The following is a 14,284-nucleotide window of genomic DNA, read 5'->3' on the forward strand; positions in this document are numbered from 1 at the left end:
AGCCGGTCGAATGGCGGCAGGAGCTCGTCGGACCGGAGGAAGTGGTCGTCAGACAGGTGGAGACGTACGTCGCTGAGAAGTGGAGCGAGACGGTAATTGAAGAGGCCGCAGCGGCGGAGCGGCTAGCTTCCACGTTCGCGGTCGAAAGGTGGAGCGATACGGTGCTGGAAGAAGTGTCGGATACGAAACAATTGGTGACCGTCTGTGAACCTATTAGTGAATATTATACGGCGTCATCTGAAGTGTCCTTACTCTCTGATGAAATGGTTCAAGTGGCGGTCGATGATAAGGATAAAATCGTGAACTACGCGTCATCGGAGGTGTCTCTGCAATCGGATGAATTGGCGCAATTCGGTAGCGATGATTTGGAACAGAGGGACGACAGGAACAGCGTGATGGCCGGCCACGTGGCGGCCATGAGGGAGAGGTTCGAGAGCATGACGAGAACGAACACGCCGTGCCCGGACCTCATGCGGTCCGCGTCGCCGTCTTTCGACATCTTCAGAAACATCACCCCATCCCCGGATCAATTAGACAAATCATAGGACAGCGCAATAATATGTTTTTCTTTTTTACCATTCGTATTGAAGGCTCGGCGATATAGGAATCTGTGTCATTCGATAATTACGAATAATTAAGCGTCTAAATTTTTATTCATTTATAGCTTAGGAATTAATATTGGCGGTTTAGGTCAAATTTATCTTACCTCTACTCACTGTAATGTAACTCTTTCGGTATTGCCAACAAATGCATTTAAGTCAAATGTGTGAAAAATGCAATATATCGATTGTTATGTATTGTCAAAGTCGATTAGATTTCTTAAGATAACGTGCCTGGACTTGCGCCTTGTACACTACGAAATATTTTTTAAAATAAAAGCATATTCCATCGGATACTATTCATTTTCTTCGACCATACAGTATCTTCGCTGTCACAATACACATAATCATGTATTTTTGTAAGTGAAAAAATCGAAACGCACGATAATGCGCAAAGTATAATTATATTTTTCTGATATTTCTTTCTTTCTTTCTGTACTGTACAAGGTGTTGGAACAACATCTTCAGTCCTTATCCATTCATGTGCCAATAGGATTCTATGTAGGCAGGGTTGTGATCATATAATTTTAACATCGCAATTCTAACGATCGAATACATATCGTATCATATAAAAACGGTTAGCTTTACTAAACCCGGCAATATTTAAAGGACTTAGTGTTTCGATGTATAACCTCTATTCTGTGTCATATTGTGATTTGGGAGCGCTCAAATTTTGTAGTTTTATTATACGGAAATTGTACAATTAGCGTGAATCTACTAATCCAGACCAAATAAGCATATTTAGCTTACCTGGGTTCTGCTACAAATAAGGCCCAGTATTTACAATCTGTACTACGGATAATGTTGCCATATTAATATTAGTGATAGATGATAGAGATTCGTTGACAAACTTGATTTTATAGCGTCATTTGTTTTGTAAAATTATCTGTTGTGAATTTTTACCAGAATGTTTAAATCAGTTACGTGTTGGTTTGACGGTGATACTAGCTAAATAGAATTTTTTATATTAAGTCTGTTTACGGGGTTCGGTATTATATCTTGCAACTTAGCGTAGTTCTTGTATTATAACGTTACGTATACAAGTGAGACCTTTATTGTAATTCAATATACGGCTTTATTATGTAAACTGAAGTTTTATTTATATTGGGTGTGATAGCATCCTGTTTCCTGACATTTTATTTGTCATTTCTTATTTCCAGTCTCCTATCCTTTACTTATCACGTTCCGTTTAAAAGCGAGCAGAGCGTTCACAAAGCCATTAAGTCTGCGAATGTTCATGGGTGGTGGTGGTGATCGCATACCTCTAGGCGATCCACCTGCTAATCATGAAAATTAATGTTTTAGATATATCTATAGCATAAATTTCGTAGCATTATTATTCCTTATCTTATCCATATATCATAAAGACTATCATATATTGTTTTTTTTTTTTTGCTGCAGTAGATAGTATTCTTTAAGGTATAATTCCTTTACACGTTTGCACAGAACTAAGAGGTCTCGGGTTCGATTTCCGCTGGGGATAACATGTAAAATGCATCTGTCCCATACCCTACAAACGAATACAAGAATTCTTTTGAAACTTGAGGCCGTTTTCTCCTATATATAACACTAGCGGTCCACCCCGGTTTCGCTCGTGGTACGTATATAGCCTATAGCCTTCCTCTGGGCTTACTAACACTGAAAGATTTTTTCAATCTGACCAGTAGTTCCTGAGATGAGTGCGTTCAAATAAACAAACAAACCCTTCCGCATTATAATATTAGTATAGATAAAGAGGAAAAACACAAGAGAAATAAAATAATTTTTTAGGGTAAACATTCTTCAACTTTCCCACATTTATTATTTTGTTAATACCTGCTACCCGTGCCCACTCTATTGGGCGTCAATAATTTTTATCAGAAAACTAAATTACCTTTAAATTGACAGAACTAGACCAAACACATAAAAAAAGAATCGTCAAAGTCGATTCATCTAGTCGAAACTTCATTTAACCAAAATAAAATATTCGTTCCTCTTAATTGAAATCAGTTGAAAAATGTGGTTAACGTCACGGAAGATGACTTACTACAGTACTTGTTCTACTGGTAAACGTATGTTAGCAATTGATTAGATACTTATCGACATTTAAACAATCGCTATTAACCATAAAAATAAAATTTTACGTTTTTTTATAACATAAGTTCTATTAACGGTTCGGCACGACTGACTAAGTGGTTCAGTCATAAGGTTATTAATAATATATAAGCTTATTATATATATTAAAAGCAATTCGAAGAGTGTGGTGCATCAGAACTGGGCTGAATGCCGCAAGTCCCAAGCCTGATCTCAGCGCGTCGTCAGTCTTCCGTCCTATAGTAAGTATGATGAATGAAATGCCATTTAAAATTGTTATATTTCCACCGATCTTGATTGCTTTTCAGTGCTATCACGAAATATAAAATATTAGAAAACTGCGATGTGCCAATTATCTTTTTTTAAAAACAAAAGCGCAAAGAATAGAATCATTGGTTCTTGACAGACTTCTTAACTTTATTTGCCAACACAATAGACAGATAGGATCAACCGATTAACTGATTAACATTTAAAATTTACACCACTTGGAAGTTTACCGGAAATTCAGCTACTCAGTACAATTTTTATGAAAATTGATTTAAAATAAAAATAAATCTATATAACGAAGCAAAAATACCAGTCACTATTACTGATATTGTATTGCACTTATAACATAACGCTGCTAACGGCACTAGTAGGGGAGGCCAAGATGCTAAATGTGGATTTACTCGAGCGTCTCGAAAACCTACTGGAATTCGTAAATTAGATGTAATGGAACGTTTTAAATTCTTTTTAGTTTTTAGCTGTCCTTGGCTTTCAATACAATTTAACACCAAATTTACAGTAGTCCTTAAAATAAGTTTGTAAAAAAAAAAATAAAAGACAATTTCCATGAGAGCATTTTATTGAGTAAAACGGTCAAAATTCTACAAGAGTAGAGCAAACGTCACAACTTGTGGAAACTCTTAAGAAAAAAAATCGTTAAGGCAAATATATAACATTAATTAATAACATTTCCGTTACTCTTACACACTTCTTAACCGTAAATTAAAGTTTAACTACGACGCCCGTCAGCATGGCGCGGGAGGTTACTTTATTAATCAATAATATAATATAATTATAGCTAGGGGACAGGGGGCCGCCAATCCAACAACTACAGTTGTGACATTGTCCGAGTCGCCTGTGTCGCGTCGCTTCACTAACACAGTCGCGCCATGAAAAACACGACTACCCTCACTTTACGAAGGCTAAATTTACTACAAAAAAGCGTTATATACACTATTTAAACTAAAATAAACGTAGTTTATTTGTGATGGAAAAATTAAGTCCTGAGATCAACGAGTATCCTCATTGTTGGAAAAAAAAAAAACATTTCCTAGTTAGTGTAGCGTCGCCGCACAGGGAACTGCCGGCCCAACCCGTAACACAACGCACAGACATACGAAACAGTTGAAACATTGTACAGAATCCCACCGCGGGCGAATGGCGCGCGAACCCCAGACTCACACCCCCAGCTGCCCGAGATCATACAATTATTTTACATAAACGTACAAGCGTCTCAAACTGTGCCCGGTGTAGTCTACGGTATTCATATGCGTTCCAAATAAAAAGAATCACTTCGACTGAGGGCTATGGACATGTAGACGAATACAATTTACTATTTAAGAATAACTTGGCTTATAACTTTTAAAGGTTAGTGTTTTAGTCGACTGTTATTTGCTTTGGAATATATATATTCAAATATTATAATACAAGCTGTATTACATGTTTTTGTACAACATCCTTGTATTTGGATCGCACAAGATGCCGCCACAAGACTGTTTCAATGTCGGCGCTTTCGCAGCGGGCGACTCTCGTCACCTGTCCCGCGCGCCGCACTTACTCTTGCCAGTGGGTACCCATCCTGCGCCGGCCTTACCTTGCCCCGCTTAACCACACCGACTGAATCACTAGCGGAATTCCGTGCGCCACTAACCGTTGGGACTTTTTCCATTCTACCCTCGTATTTAAATAATTATCGATCAATCAATTTCGCATCACCTATTTATAGAAATCTTATTGCATTATATTATTCATTTAGTATAAAATCAAAGCGTCCAAAATCTTGTCGAAACTTCTAGAGGACCTTCCGACAAGACGTCAACGTTACGTAATCAGTCAGTCGGCTGGCGAGAGCCGAGAGACAGCCGGGCGCGAACCGAAAGAGCCCCAAGGCCACCGGCGACACGTCGGCGGAGCGCCTACCTGAGCGGCGGGCGAGACTAGTGACGGTGGTTTAGCCTAACTCCTCAGCTACCGATAGCGCGGCTGCATCATGGGCAGGCCGGGCACGCCGCCCGGGAACATGGCGCCCATCGGCATCATCCCGCCCGGGAGCAGCATCCCTGCACACAGCGCAACATTCGTCACTTTAGCCGGCGCCCCGCTCGCGCCGCGGCCGCGCTTGGTCCACATTCACGGCCCTATGCCCTATGCCCCCCGAATCACAGAAAGGCCAATACATTTCGCGGAACGTCACTCTAAGGCAAGCTAATGCACGTCTAATTTTTTCCCGCCTTACCTTGGCCGGTTCGACCTCTGGTTATTGCAATAGTCCGGTCATTTAAAACAGCTTTTGCTAAAGCTGGTCCTGGAAATTTGCGAAGTATTGGTCCTTTTGATGACGTCACACACAGTTACCCCTCTTTTGATATATTTTTTTTATTATAAAGTACCCGTTCGTTGTCGACCAAGAGCGGCGCGGCGCGCAGTGAAACACCGCGCATGAATACAATAAATAATAATGTGTAGGTTATCCCTCCTCTCCCTAGCCCACACCGAGTCAACAGGGGACCAGCGGTCCAACACACGGCGGAGCCGTTGTGACTGTTCACAATCGCCTGTCGCCCGGACTTCGCCGGACCGACACCCGCGGTGCGTGTATGCGTGTAGCGGTCACCTTCGACGGGTCACTTTAACGACATACCCTCAAATGATACAATTTTGATGAACTAAAGGCACGGTTGGATGACAACGAATCCCTAATCATGATGCGACTACGGTGCTCGATGGCGTTCGAGGGCACGGCTCGAAGGGCCGCGCATATACGCACGCGGGTGTGGCGACTGATAAGGTGCAGTATAAGCGAAGGAACACAGGTAGGTAGGATAAATAATTCACATGAAAAATCACACTTTCCAAAAAAAGTTACTCGGCGCAATAACTCGAACCGTACATGCATGTACCGGTGCGATCCGTGACGGTCGTACTCTCAACAAATTTTCTCAGCCAACGACTATTCCGAAGTCTTCGGTTCATGCACATTTTAAAGCGACAAAACTACTTTACGTAAAATAATATTAGTGTACCCACCCGTCAACCGACAAATATTCACATATCATATGACACTACGAGAAAAATTCGAGACAGTAATAAGATAGAGCTACTACAATAAGCAAATCCATTAATGTGAATAAAATTACCGATTCGATCCGACGCTCGGACGGTTGATGCATCGAAATCACAGTTAAAGGTCTTGAGAGTGTTTATGGCAATGTCGTCTCGTGTTAGTGGGTGTTAGCCTCTAGAGCCCTGACCGAGCCAGTCGGCCACTAGCAACGACCGAGCTAACGGACCGGCCAGCGGACCGGCCAACGGACCGGCCAGCGGACCGGCCCACGGACCGGCCAACGGACCGGCCAACGGACCGGCTCGGCGGACCGGCCGACCGCGCTCTTCAACACAACCAATCTGTACCTTATGTTTAGGTGTCGTGGAAAATAGAAAGACAGGTGCACGAAAATATATGATTTTATTGAACAAATCCATTTTCCACGCCGATATGTTAACTTAAGTACATTATGCATGTTTGAGCTTCCAGAGTGTTCCGTACATAACACCCACTAAGTGTAGTTCGGAATAAACCTTTTCATTACAATATGAGAAAGAAAATTAATATAAAAATAATGTCTTTAACAATAAGGAATGTGTTGGTATCTTTACAAGTCATTACCCATGATGGTGGTATATTTGATAACAGTAATAAATGTACTTAATTAATTGTGCAACAATAACTATACAACTAATCACCTAAACCTACAAAATGCTTTCAGTTACCTTAACAAAAATGCAAACATTAGGCCCTTAGGTCCGTTTCAAAATTATGCCTTCATCGTGAGTAAATAGTCATCACTAAAAATAATTACAATTATTTTTAAGCTGTCCAAATAAGTTTAATGTGGGGTCGTGTAGAGTTCACAAATCATGATATCGTTCAGATCAAACTCTCATAGTTAGTGTCATCATACGCCCTAAACTAGGCTAAGATCAGTAGTAGCCTAAGGAAACTCTCTATGACAATGAAATTACAATACAAATATAGAAAGTGATTAAAGTGTAGAATAGTAGATGTCACTTATCATTAAAGACTAAACATATCAAAGACTTAATTCTACGGGTAATGTTGAATTACAACACGATCACTGATACATGTGCTACGGATTTGTGAACTCCGTAGATATAAAAATGCAATATCGAAAATAAATAACGAGCTGTTCATAAACTGCCTACTGTTAACATAACACTGCAGCCACAAAAAATAACTGATTTCCCTATATATATATATAGGTATGGAAACTCACTGTATTCTTATTTATTTTAATAACATCGAACATTTTTCTATTAATATTATATTACTTATAACACTCACTTAAAAAATCATTAAAATTGTACACGATCTGAGCCCGTTCGCTTTACAAAACGTGAATTCGTCATTCAGAGAAAAGTATAATGGCAGAGACAGAAACAGAATTGTCAAATTGAACAGCGGCACAACAAGAGCGAGGCTAACGGCGGGAGCTCGTTAGTTATTCCGTATCGCCCTAGCTATGGTGCATGTAGTAATACTGACCGGGCTGCAGCGGGCGCACGAGGTTGAACTGCGGCATGACGGGCAGCACGGGCAGCGGCATCGACACGGGCACGGGCACGCGCACCTGGCCGAGCATGCCCACCATGCCGCCCATGCCCCCCATGCCGCCCATGCCGCCCATGCCGGGCACGGGCACGCCGGCGGGCAGCACGGGCCGGCGCAGCGCCTGCTGGCGCGCCGCCGCCACGGCCGCCGACATGTGCGCCGCCACCTGCAGGGTGTGCTGCACCTGCAGTGGCCCACCGACTGTGTAGGGCGCCGCCCCGTCGCCCCGCGACCCCACGCCCCGCGCCCCGCACCCCGAGGGCGAGCGCCCCATACGAGAGGACTAACGAGTCTTAATGAACTTGATTGTAAAACAGTTCATTAATACTCATTTACTTCACACCCGAGAAATCGTTTCAGCAGAGACTGATACATAATATGAATGAAAAATTAATGTGAAAGTTACTGTCAGTCCATCTGTCTGTCTCTTCTTCATGCTTAAACCACGAAATAGATTTGGACGAAAAAAGATAAATTGAGGTCTTAGAAAGAACAAGGCATAGATGTTATCCCTGAAATCCCACTGGAACGGGAACTATTTATTTTATTGTGGGAGTCGAGCATGCTTCGGCACGAATTGGGCCAGCTCGCACCGGGGAAGTACCACACCCTCACAGAAAACCGGCGTGAAATAGTGGCATGCCACTGTGTTTCGTACGGTGAGTGGGGGAGCCGGATGCCCGTTTCCTTTTCCTCACCAGTCCTAGTCTATTCCTTCTTTCCAGTCGTTAATCCTTTCCTTTCCCTTACCCCATAAAAGTGGGCAGCGCATTCACAGAGGTACTACCTTTGCGAATGTTTATGGGCGGTGGTGATCGCTTACCATCAGGCGAACCACCAGCTCAGATGCCCGCTATGACATAAAAAAAAAAAAAAAAAACTATGCAGGTAAAAGCCGTAGCGACAAAAAGCTAGTTAAGAATCTACAACATTTAAAATTATATAACGATTTATAACAATACCCACATACTGCTACCAAGTATCGTCAAAATCCATCCAGTATTTATTATCATTATTACGGGAACTTTATTTTTGTTTAATATGATTCAACTAAAAAACACTATTAATTACAATAAAAATATCGCTTCAAAGTTACACCTTTCATCTTATTGAAAAATAGAGATCCAACAGACCCAAAATTCATATATACAAGCTTTCAAAATCCAATGAAGTCTCATTTTGTAGTAACTAGGCAAAAGATTAAATTACGTCAATTGTAATTAATTAAAATTTGAATTCTTTCAAAAGTTTCACCCTTAAAAAAGAAAGTTTATACTAGCAAACCATAATTACCTCAGCCTGACTGGTGCTTGGTGTGATCATGGTGGGAGCGGAGACAGGGGTACTAGGCTGGTCCGGTTTAGGTCGCGGCCGGTACTTCATGTTTCTCGCCCTGATCTCCTCGAGGGACACGTCTTCTGGGGGATGGATGATCTTGGAACCAGCTCCGGTGGCTGTGACTAGCGGACAGGAGTTGGCCGGTGGTGGTTTCACATCTCCGTTCTCTTTGGGATCGCTACTGCTTGTCGATGTGGTTGGCGGTGCGCTTATTGTGGCATTGCTGGAATATGTATGGATTGGATGAATTAGACGTTTTGGTTATGAGGATTTATTTGTTCTGTGCCACTATTATAAAAAAAAATTAAATAACTGTATCAATTTGAACTATGTTGATACATAGAAGTATTCAATATAAATATTATAAAATCTATTATTGTTTTTGACAAAAAACTAAACCCCCCTTGTAGTAGTCAGACCTAGACCAAATTGAATGGGAGCCATCAGCTTTAAAAAAAAAAGAATATCAAAATCGCTTCACCCAGTCAAAAATTCTAAGCTATTAGACTCAAAAAAAAAACAGTTCAATTGAACTCCCTCTTTCTTAATTGGTTGTAATTTCATAAAAAAAGTTTTTTTTTTAGAAAAAATAAAAACATAACAGTAATTAAATGACTGGCATAAATCATTATCATTATAAACAGCTTATGAAGCCAATAGAAATTTACACATTGTTATGGTTTCAACATGCTTGAGTAATTAGTAATAGTGTTACACTAATCAGCCTCATTGCAAGAAACACTTTTTTATCAAACTAAAACAAATGAAACATGCACATTTGTAGTTTCTTTAAGTATAAAAAACACAGTGTTTACTCATTTATTTATAAAATTATGTGCTCTAGATAAAGATGGAGGAAATGTAAAACAGTTTTACAATTCACCATATAATCATGAGATCTGCATAGTATGATATTAAAAAGCATTAACTTTTGCAATCATGTTTTATAATGAACAAACACAATGGCTGGAATAGTGTTATTAAGATAATAATTGCTTGAAATGCAACAGGAAGTTTTCTTTGAATGTAACTTAAGCTTGTAAGCGTTCAAAGCAAATGTTTAATTCATAAAACAACATTATACCAAATATTGACTTGAAAAGAATTATAACAGCAAATTTATTGTACAAACATTTGTTATATTTTTGCATACTAGCTATAAAAAAATACAAATTCGTAGTTGCAATAATGAAACAGATATAATTTATTATGAACATACATAGTATATATCTTCCTTTTCCCTCTTCTTAACCCTTTGTAAGAAACTTTCCAGTAAAATAGAGAAATAAATAAATTCCAAATTAAATGATCACACATTACTTGGTTTCATCCTAATGAAGACAAACAACCAAGATGTGTCCTAGTCCCCTGAATGCTAATGCCTATTACACCACCACACCAATGAACCAATCATAAGAACTTCTCAATTATTGCTAGCCATTACTTTATGGAATAACAATAAATAGCCAATCCTTAAAGTAACTACAATGATGACATATAATACACCAATATCATGTCCTGTAGCAGGGTATGTCAGTGACATAGTATATGTCAGCTTTTCACATCTGTCTCACTAATCAACTTTTTAATATGATCTGGGACATACCTGTATGCAGGGAAGGTAGGTTTACTAGGTGTGGATACAGGAACACTGACAGCTGGGAAGAGCGGCCTCATGCCAGGCATCATCATTCTGTAAAATTTATTTTTTAACTTCATTAATAGGTTTATAATGGACCTTTAAAAATATTTTTATGGCCTAATTTAAGCATGTTAAAAATAGTGGAGTTACTATCTGCTCTAAGATTAAAGAACGCAAAGCAATGATATCCACCATTTTAATTAGATTGGCTTTCAACTTTACAGTAAATTCCACTAATGATCTAAAACATTAGCATATTCTTGATGATGATGACATTCTTCATGATCATAAATAAATACATGGTTTGAAATTTACCAATTCTTTTTTCATTTCTAGTTCAAGTACTTGTTATCTGTATTTTATATTACTGACAGCTCAAAGTAATTACCTATATTCAATATAGAACATAGGTAATTACTGTCAGTTACTCATATTTGTTTTCACTGTGGATTTCCAAGGACATGCAATTTCCAGCGATATAAATATACCATATTTTTAAATATATGATATGATACAATAAGTATTTCTTTCATCATAAACATAATTAAACAATTTAACATTTTAATTATATAGATTAGGCTTCTGTTTTACAATCACGGAACAATAATTCTAGTAAAAAAAACAAAAACAATATGTACCTAGGTGCTTGCATAAAATGTGGTATCATATGATTCATAGCCATGTGACCAGGATACATTCCTGGCGGAACAGGACCCATGGGGGTCGGTAAGATCCCCTGTGTGACATTTGATGGTCCTGGACCCAGCTAAAACAAAAACAGTCGAGTGTAAAATGTATAACCAATTATTGATAAAATAATTATCTTTCACATAGATTTAGGATAATTATGGTATAAATCAACAAAGAGCATATAATATAAATACATACATTATTTGTTGAAGCATGAGTAAATAAGAATATGTTACAAAACCAAAACAAACATTTGAAATGAAAACAATTAGTACTAAAATAAATTCATAATGTTAAACAGCTGGTGTATTTAACAGCAAGTCTTTACTCATATTTAGTTCATTGATTAATAGAAAGTATAGTAAGAAAATATCTTACCAGTGCTGATGTTGCCTTCTTCTTAGCGGCTGGTTCATCATCATCACTGTCTGACACCTTGCCACCACCTATAGAATTGTATTTAATAAAATTACATCTCAACATGTGCACTCACATACCTTTACTGGAACACTATGGCTACACATCAATAACATCTAAGGCTACCGTGTCCCAAGCAAGTTAATATATAAATAAGTAGTACATACATCATGATTCATGTCCCAAACAGCCTAAGCCGGATATTATACAATGTTTATACCTGTTTTCTGCCTTTCATGCTCCTTTATATCTTCAGGGGGTATACCTTCCATACCATAGATTTCAATTTCTATATTTGACCTATTTGGTAATGAATTTGGAACTTTGTCTATAGCTTCTTTGTGAACCTGAAATGTATAGAACGAATGCATCACGCGACAGATTCAACTGAAAATTAGATTATAAGGCGCGATATTTATGAATAACTATTATAGATCCGCAATTTGGCGCATATGATGTGCCAAAATATCTTAACCTATAAGCGTACCAGTTAAAAAAATACTTTGCGATTGCGTAGGCGGTTGGGGCGACTGCCAAGAAATAGGACAAGTATCGTACCTGCATGCAGTGAATCGAGAGCCCTGGTCCCGTATACAGTTTTTTGTGGCATATGTGGCATTTAAAATGTTTCGCTTTTTGATGTTGTATTAAAATTTTTTCGTCGTCAAATTCCCTATTGCAATACCTGTACAATTTGCTAAGGAAATAACTGAATCAGACAAGTAAACATAGAACAAAAATTTCAATTAAAACATTACGAAAGCGATGTTTCGAAATTTGGTACATTTGCGATTGTAAAAAGGATACCAGCACCAAGGTTTAGAGGCCTTCTTCTTCTTTCTACCCATTTTAATTAAAAATTACACGAACTGTTATAAACTTAAATTAATGAAATAAGATACACCGTACACTTAACAATTCAAAACGTTTTTGGATTATTTAAATCTATTACCAAATGATTAAATAAATGTAAAAATATACGCAACGACAATACGAATCGAGAATTACAAATAACAATATGGCCGACAGGCGTGAATTCAGAATTTCAGTTCGCACATCACAGAACATCTAATTGGCCAATGGCAGTTAGCACACCGCACAAGTTGCCATATTAGAAAATTAAATTGTCCTGCGCACTTGACACGTTAAATATAAAAAAAAAATTATAAACCACAGATGAGAAGAAAATTAACAATTTCCAAAAACAGTTATTAAAAATTTCTATTAGAAATTAATTAGCTCCTATTTTAAAAACAAAATATTGATATCAAATTTTTTGATAATACTATAAACATGCGACATCTAGTGGGTAATTTGCACATTATTATTAACTTGTTCATCATCGACAAAGGATGGCGTTACATGAGTTACGTACTTCATAAAAATAGTAAAATATTAATTAAATAATTCGACCCTACTCATCAACCTGACTTCAAAAAGTATTATTATATTATTATACTACTTTGAGTATTATTCCGACAATCTGTTGAGTTGTTCTTTCGTCGCGGTCAAAACACCGAGGTATTAATAATATATTCCATATTTATGTGAAAATGGTGAAATTTATTCGCAGTTCACGCATAATTATAGTAGTAATTTAGCTATAAATAACAATTAATTAAGCCCATCATTGATATTTATGGGGATAGAGTAGACAGGACTTTTGGATATTGTGTTCTTTTCTCAGTAGCTCTAAGTTCCGACCAAAGAGTAGTAAAATAATACGAGCTCCGACCGTCTGTATAAGCCGTGTCATACATAGGGCCGCAAGGGCACTAGTTAAATATATAAATACAGTAAAAATAAATTTTTATCTGTCTATTTTTGTATGTCTTTAATTTTTATTTATTTTATAAAAGTAATTAGTATTTCATCATATAGGTCTCACGTAGGAGTTTCTATCACCATTCTATTTTATTTCTTATTTTTAAATGCAAAACATATTTCGTTTCTAATTAATAGTGTCTATCACTACAATAATCTATACATATAATAAAACAATAAAAAACTGTTTCTGTAAATTAAAGATATAAAAAAATAATACTGGAAGGATGATTTAAACACTAATAGAGCACGAATAAAAAAAAAACAGTACGCGCTAATTAGAACAGCTGTTGCAGAAAGGCAACAGACCACCTAAACCATTTGAGATATAAAATTTGTGTCATAACAATGATTGCATTTTCTGCTGAGAGTATAAATGTGAATATCTGAAACACACAACATTTACGAGAATGATGTTTTAGCAAACATTATTTTAGTCTTGTAATAATTGATATCTTTAACTAATCTATACTAATATTATAAAGCTGAAGAGTTTGTTTGTTTGTTTGAACGCACTAATCTCAGAAACTATTGGTCCGATTTAAAAAAATCTTGATAGAGATAGCCCATTTATTGAGGAAGGCTATAGCTATGTACCACAAGCAAAGCGGGTGCGGTCCGCTAGTGATATATATATTCTATACTGTAAACCAAACCTTGTCGCGAGTCGCGGGCACCAGCTAGGAGGTATAATATGTCATAAATGTATAAGTATGTATTTCAATTAATAAAATCATGTTTTATCAATTTCCAATTTTCTATTTCGAATTTCCCTTTCTTATGTTCGAGTGGTTTTTTTATAGGATC

At 37.7% G+C, this 14,284-nt stretch overlaps 3 protein-coding genes across 4 annotated transcripts in view; 1 reads left to right on the plus strand and 2 right to left on the minus strand.

Annotated features, from left to right (window-relative positions):
* LOC119830976 overlaps positions 1–1,686 on the plus strand; it is a 2,946-nt gene extending 1,260 nt beyond the window's left edge. The window contains exon 2 of the mRNA XM_038354168.1: positions 57–1,686. Within this exon, the coding sequence (XP_038210096.1) occupies positions 57–545 (489 nt within the window). The 3' untranslated portion in view covers positions 546–1,686. The remainder of the gene's footprint in view (positions 1–56) is intronic.
* A 1,812-nt stretch (positions 1,687–3,498) lies between these two features.
* On the minus strand, positions 3,499–12,653 carry LOC119830645 (BUB3-interacting and GLEBS motif-containing protein ZNF207-like). Of its 2 annotated transcripts, none has more exons than XM_038353704.1 (9): positions 12,461–12,653; positions 12,212–12,338; positions 11,874–12,000; positions 11,615–11,682; positions 11,185–11,312; positions 10,511–10,597; positions 8,860–9,127; positions 7,501–7,732; positions 3,499–4,996 (listed from the first exon to the last, which is right to left on the minus strand). In XM_038353704.1, the coding sequence occupies exons 1-9, from the start codon at positions 12,499–12,501 to the stop codon at positions 4,905–4,907; spliced, it is 1,170 nt and encodes a 389-aa protein (XP_038209632.1). In that variant the 5' UTR covers positions 12,502–12,653; the 3' UTR covers positions 3,499–4,904. The 2 variants fall into 2 exon arrangements, with proteins under 2 accessions (XP_038209632.1, XP_038209630.1); XM_038353702.1 differs by having other exon boundaries at positions 7,501–7,750; positions 12,461–12,649.
* A 1,102-nt stretch (positions 12,654–13,755) lies between these two features.
* LOC119830921 (BUB3-interacting and GLEBS motif-containing protein ZNF207-like) overlaps positions 13,756–14,284 on the minus strand; it is a 3,099-nt gene continuing 2,570 nt past the window's right edge. The window contains exon 6 of the mRNA XM_038354109.1: positions 13,756–13,789. Coding sequence (XP_038210037.1) covers positions 13,756–13,789 — 34 coding nt within the window. The remainder of the gene's footprint in view (positions 13,790–14,284) is intronic.

This window comes from Zerene cesonia, chromosome 12, assembly GCF_012273895.1.
Source record: "Zerene cesonia ecotype Mississippi chromosome 12, Zerene_cesonia_1.1, whole genome shotgun sequence".
In the NCBI taxonomy this organism is placed as follows: domain Eukaryota; kingdom Metazoa; phylum Arthropoda; class Insecta; order Lepidoptera; family Pieridae; genus Zerene; species Zerene cesonia.

Bases quoted from the DNA above. Each gene is read 5' to 3' on its own strand.
- LOC119830645 (XM_038353702.1), bottom strand. From the start codon at position 12,501: ATGGGTAGAAAGAAGAAGAAGGCCTCTAAACCTTGGTGCTG. The intron at 11,313-11,614 runs GTAAGATATTTT...TTTTTGTTTTAG, and splicing joins AGAAGGCAACATCAGCACTG to CTGGGTCCAGGACCATCAAA. The intron at 4,997-7,500 runs GTCAGTATTACT...CGCTGTGTGCAG, and splicing joins CGTGCGCCCGCTGCAGCCCG to GGATGCTGCTCCCGGGCGGG.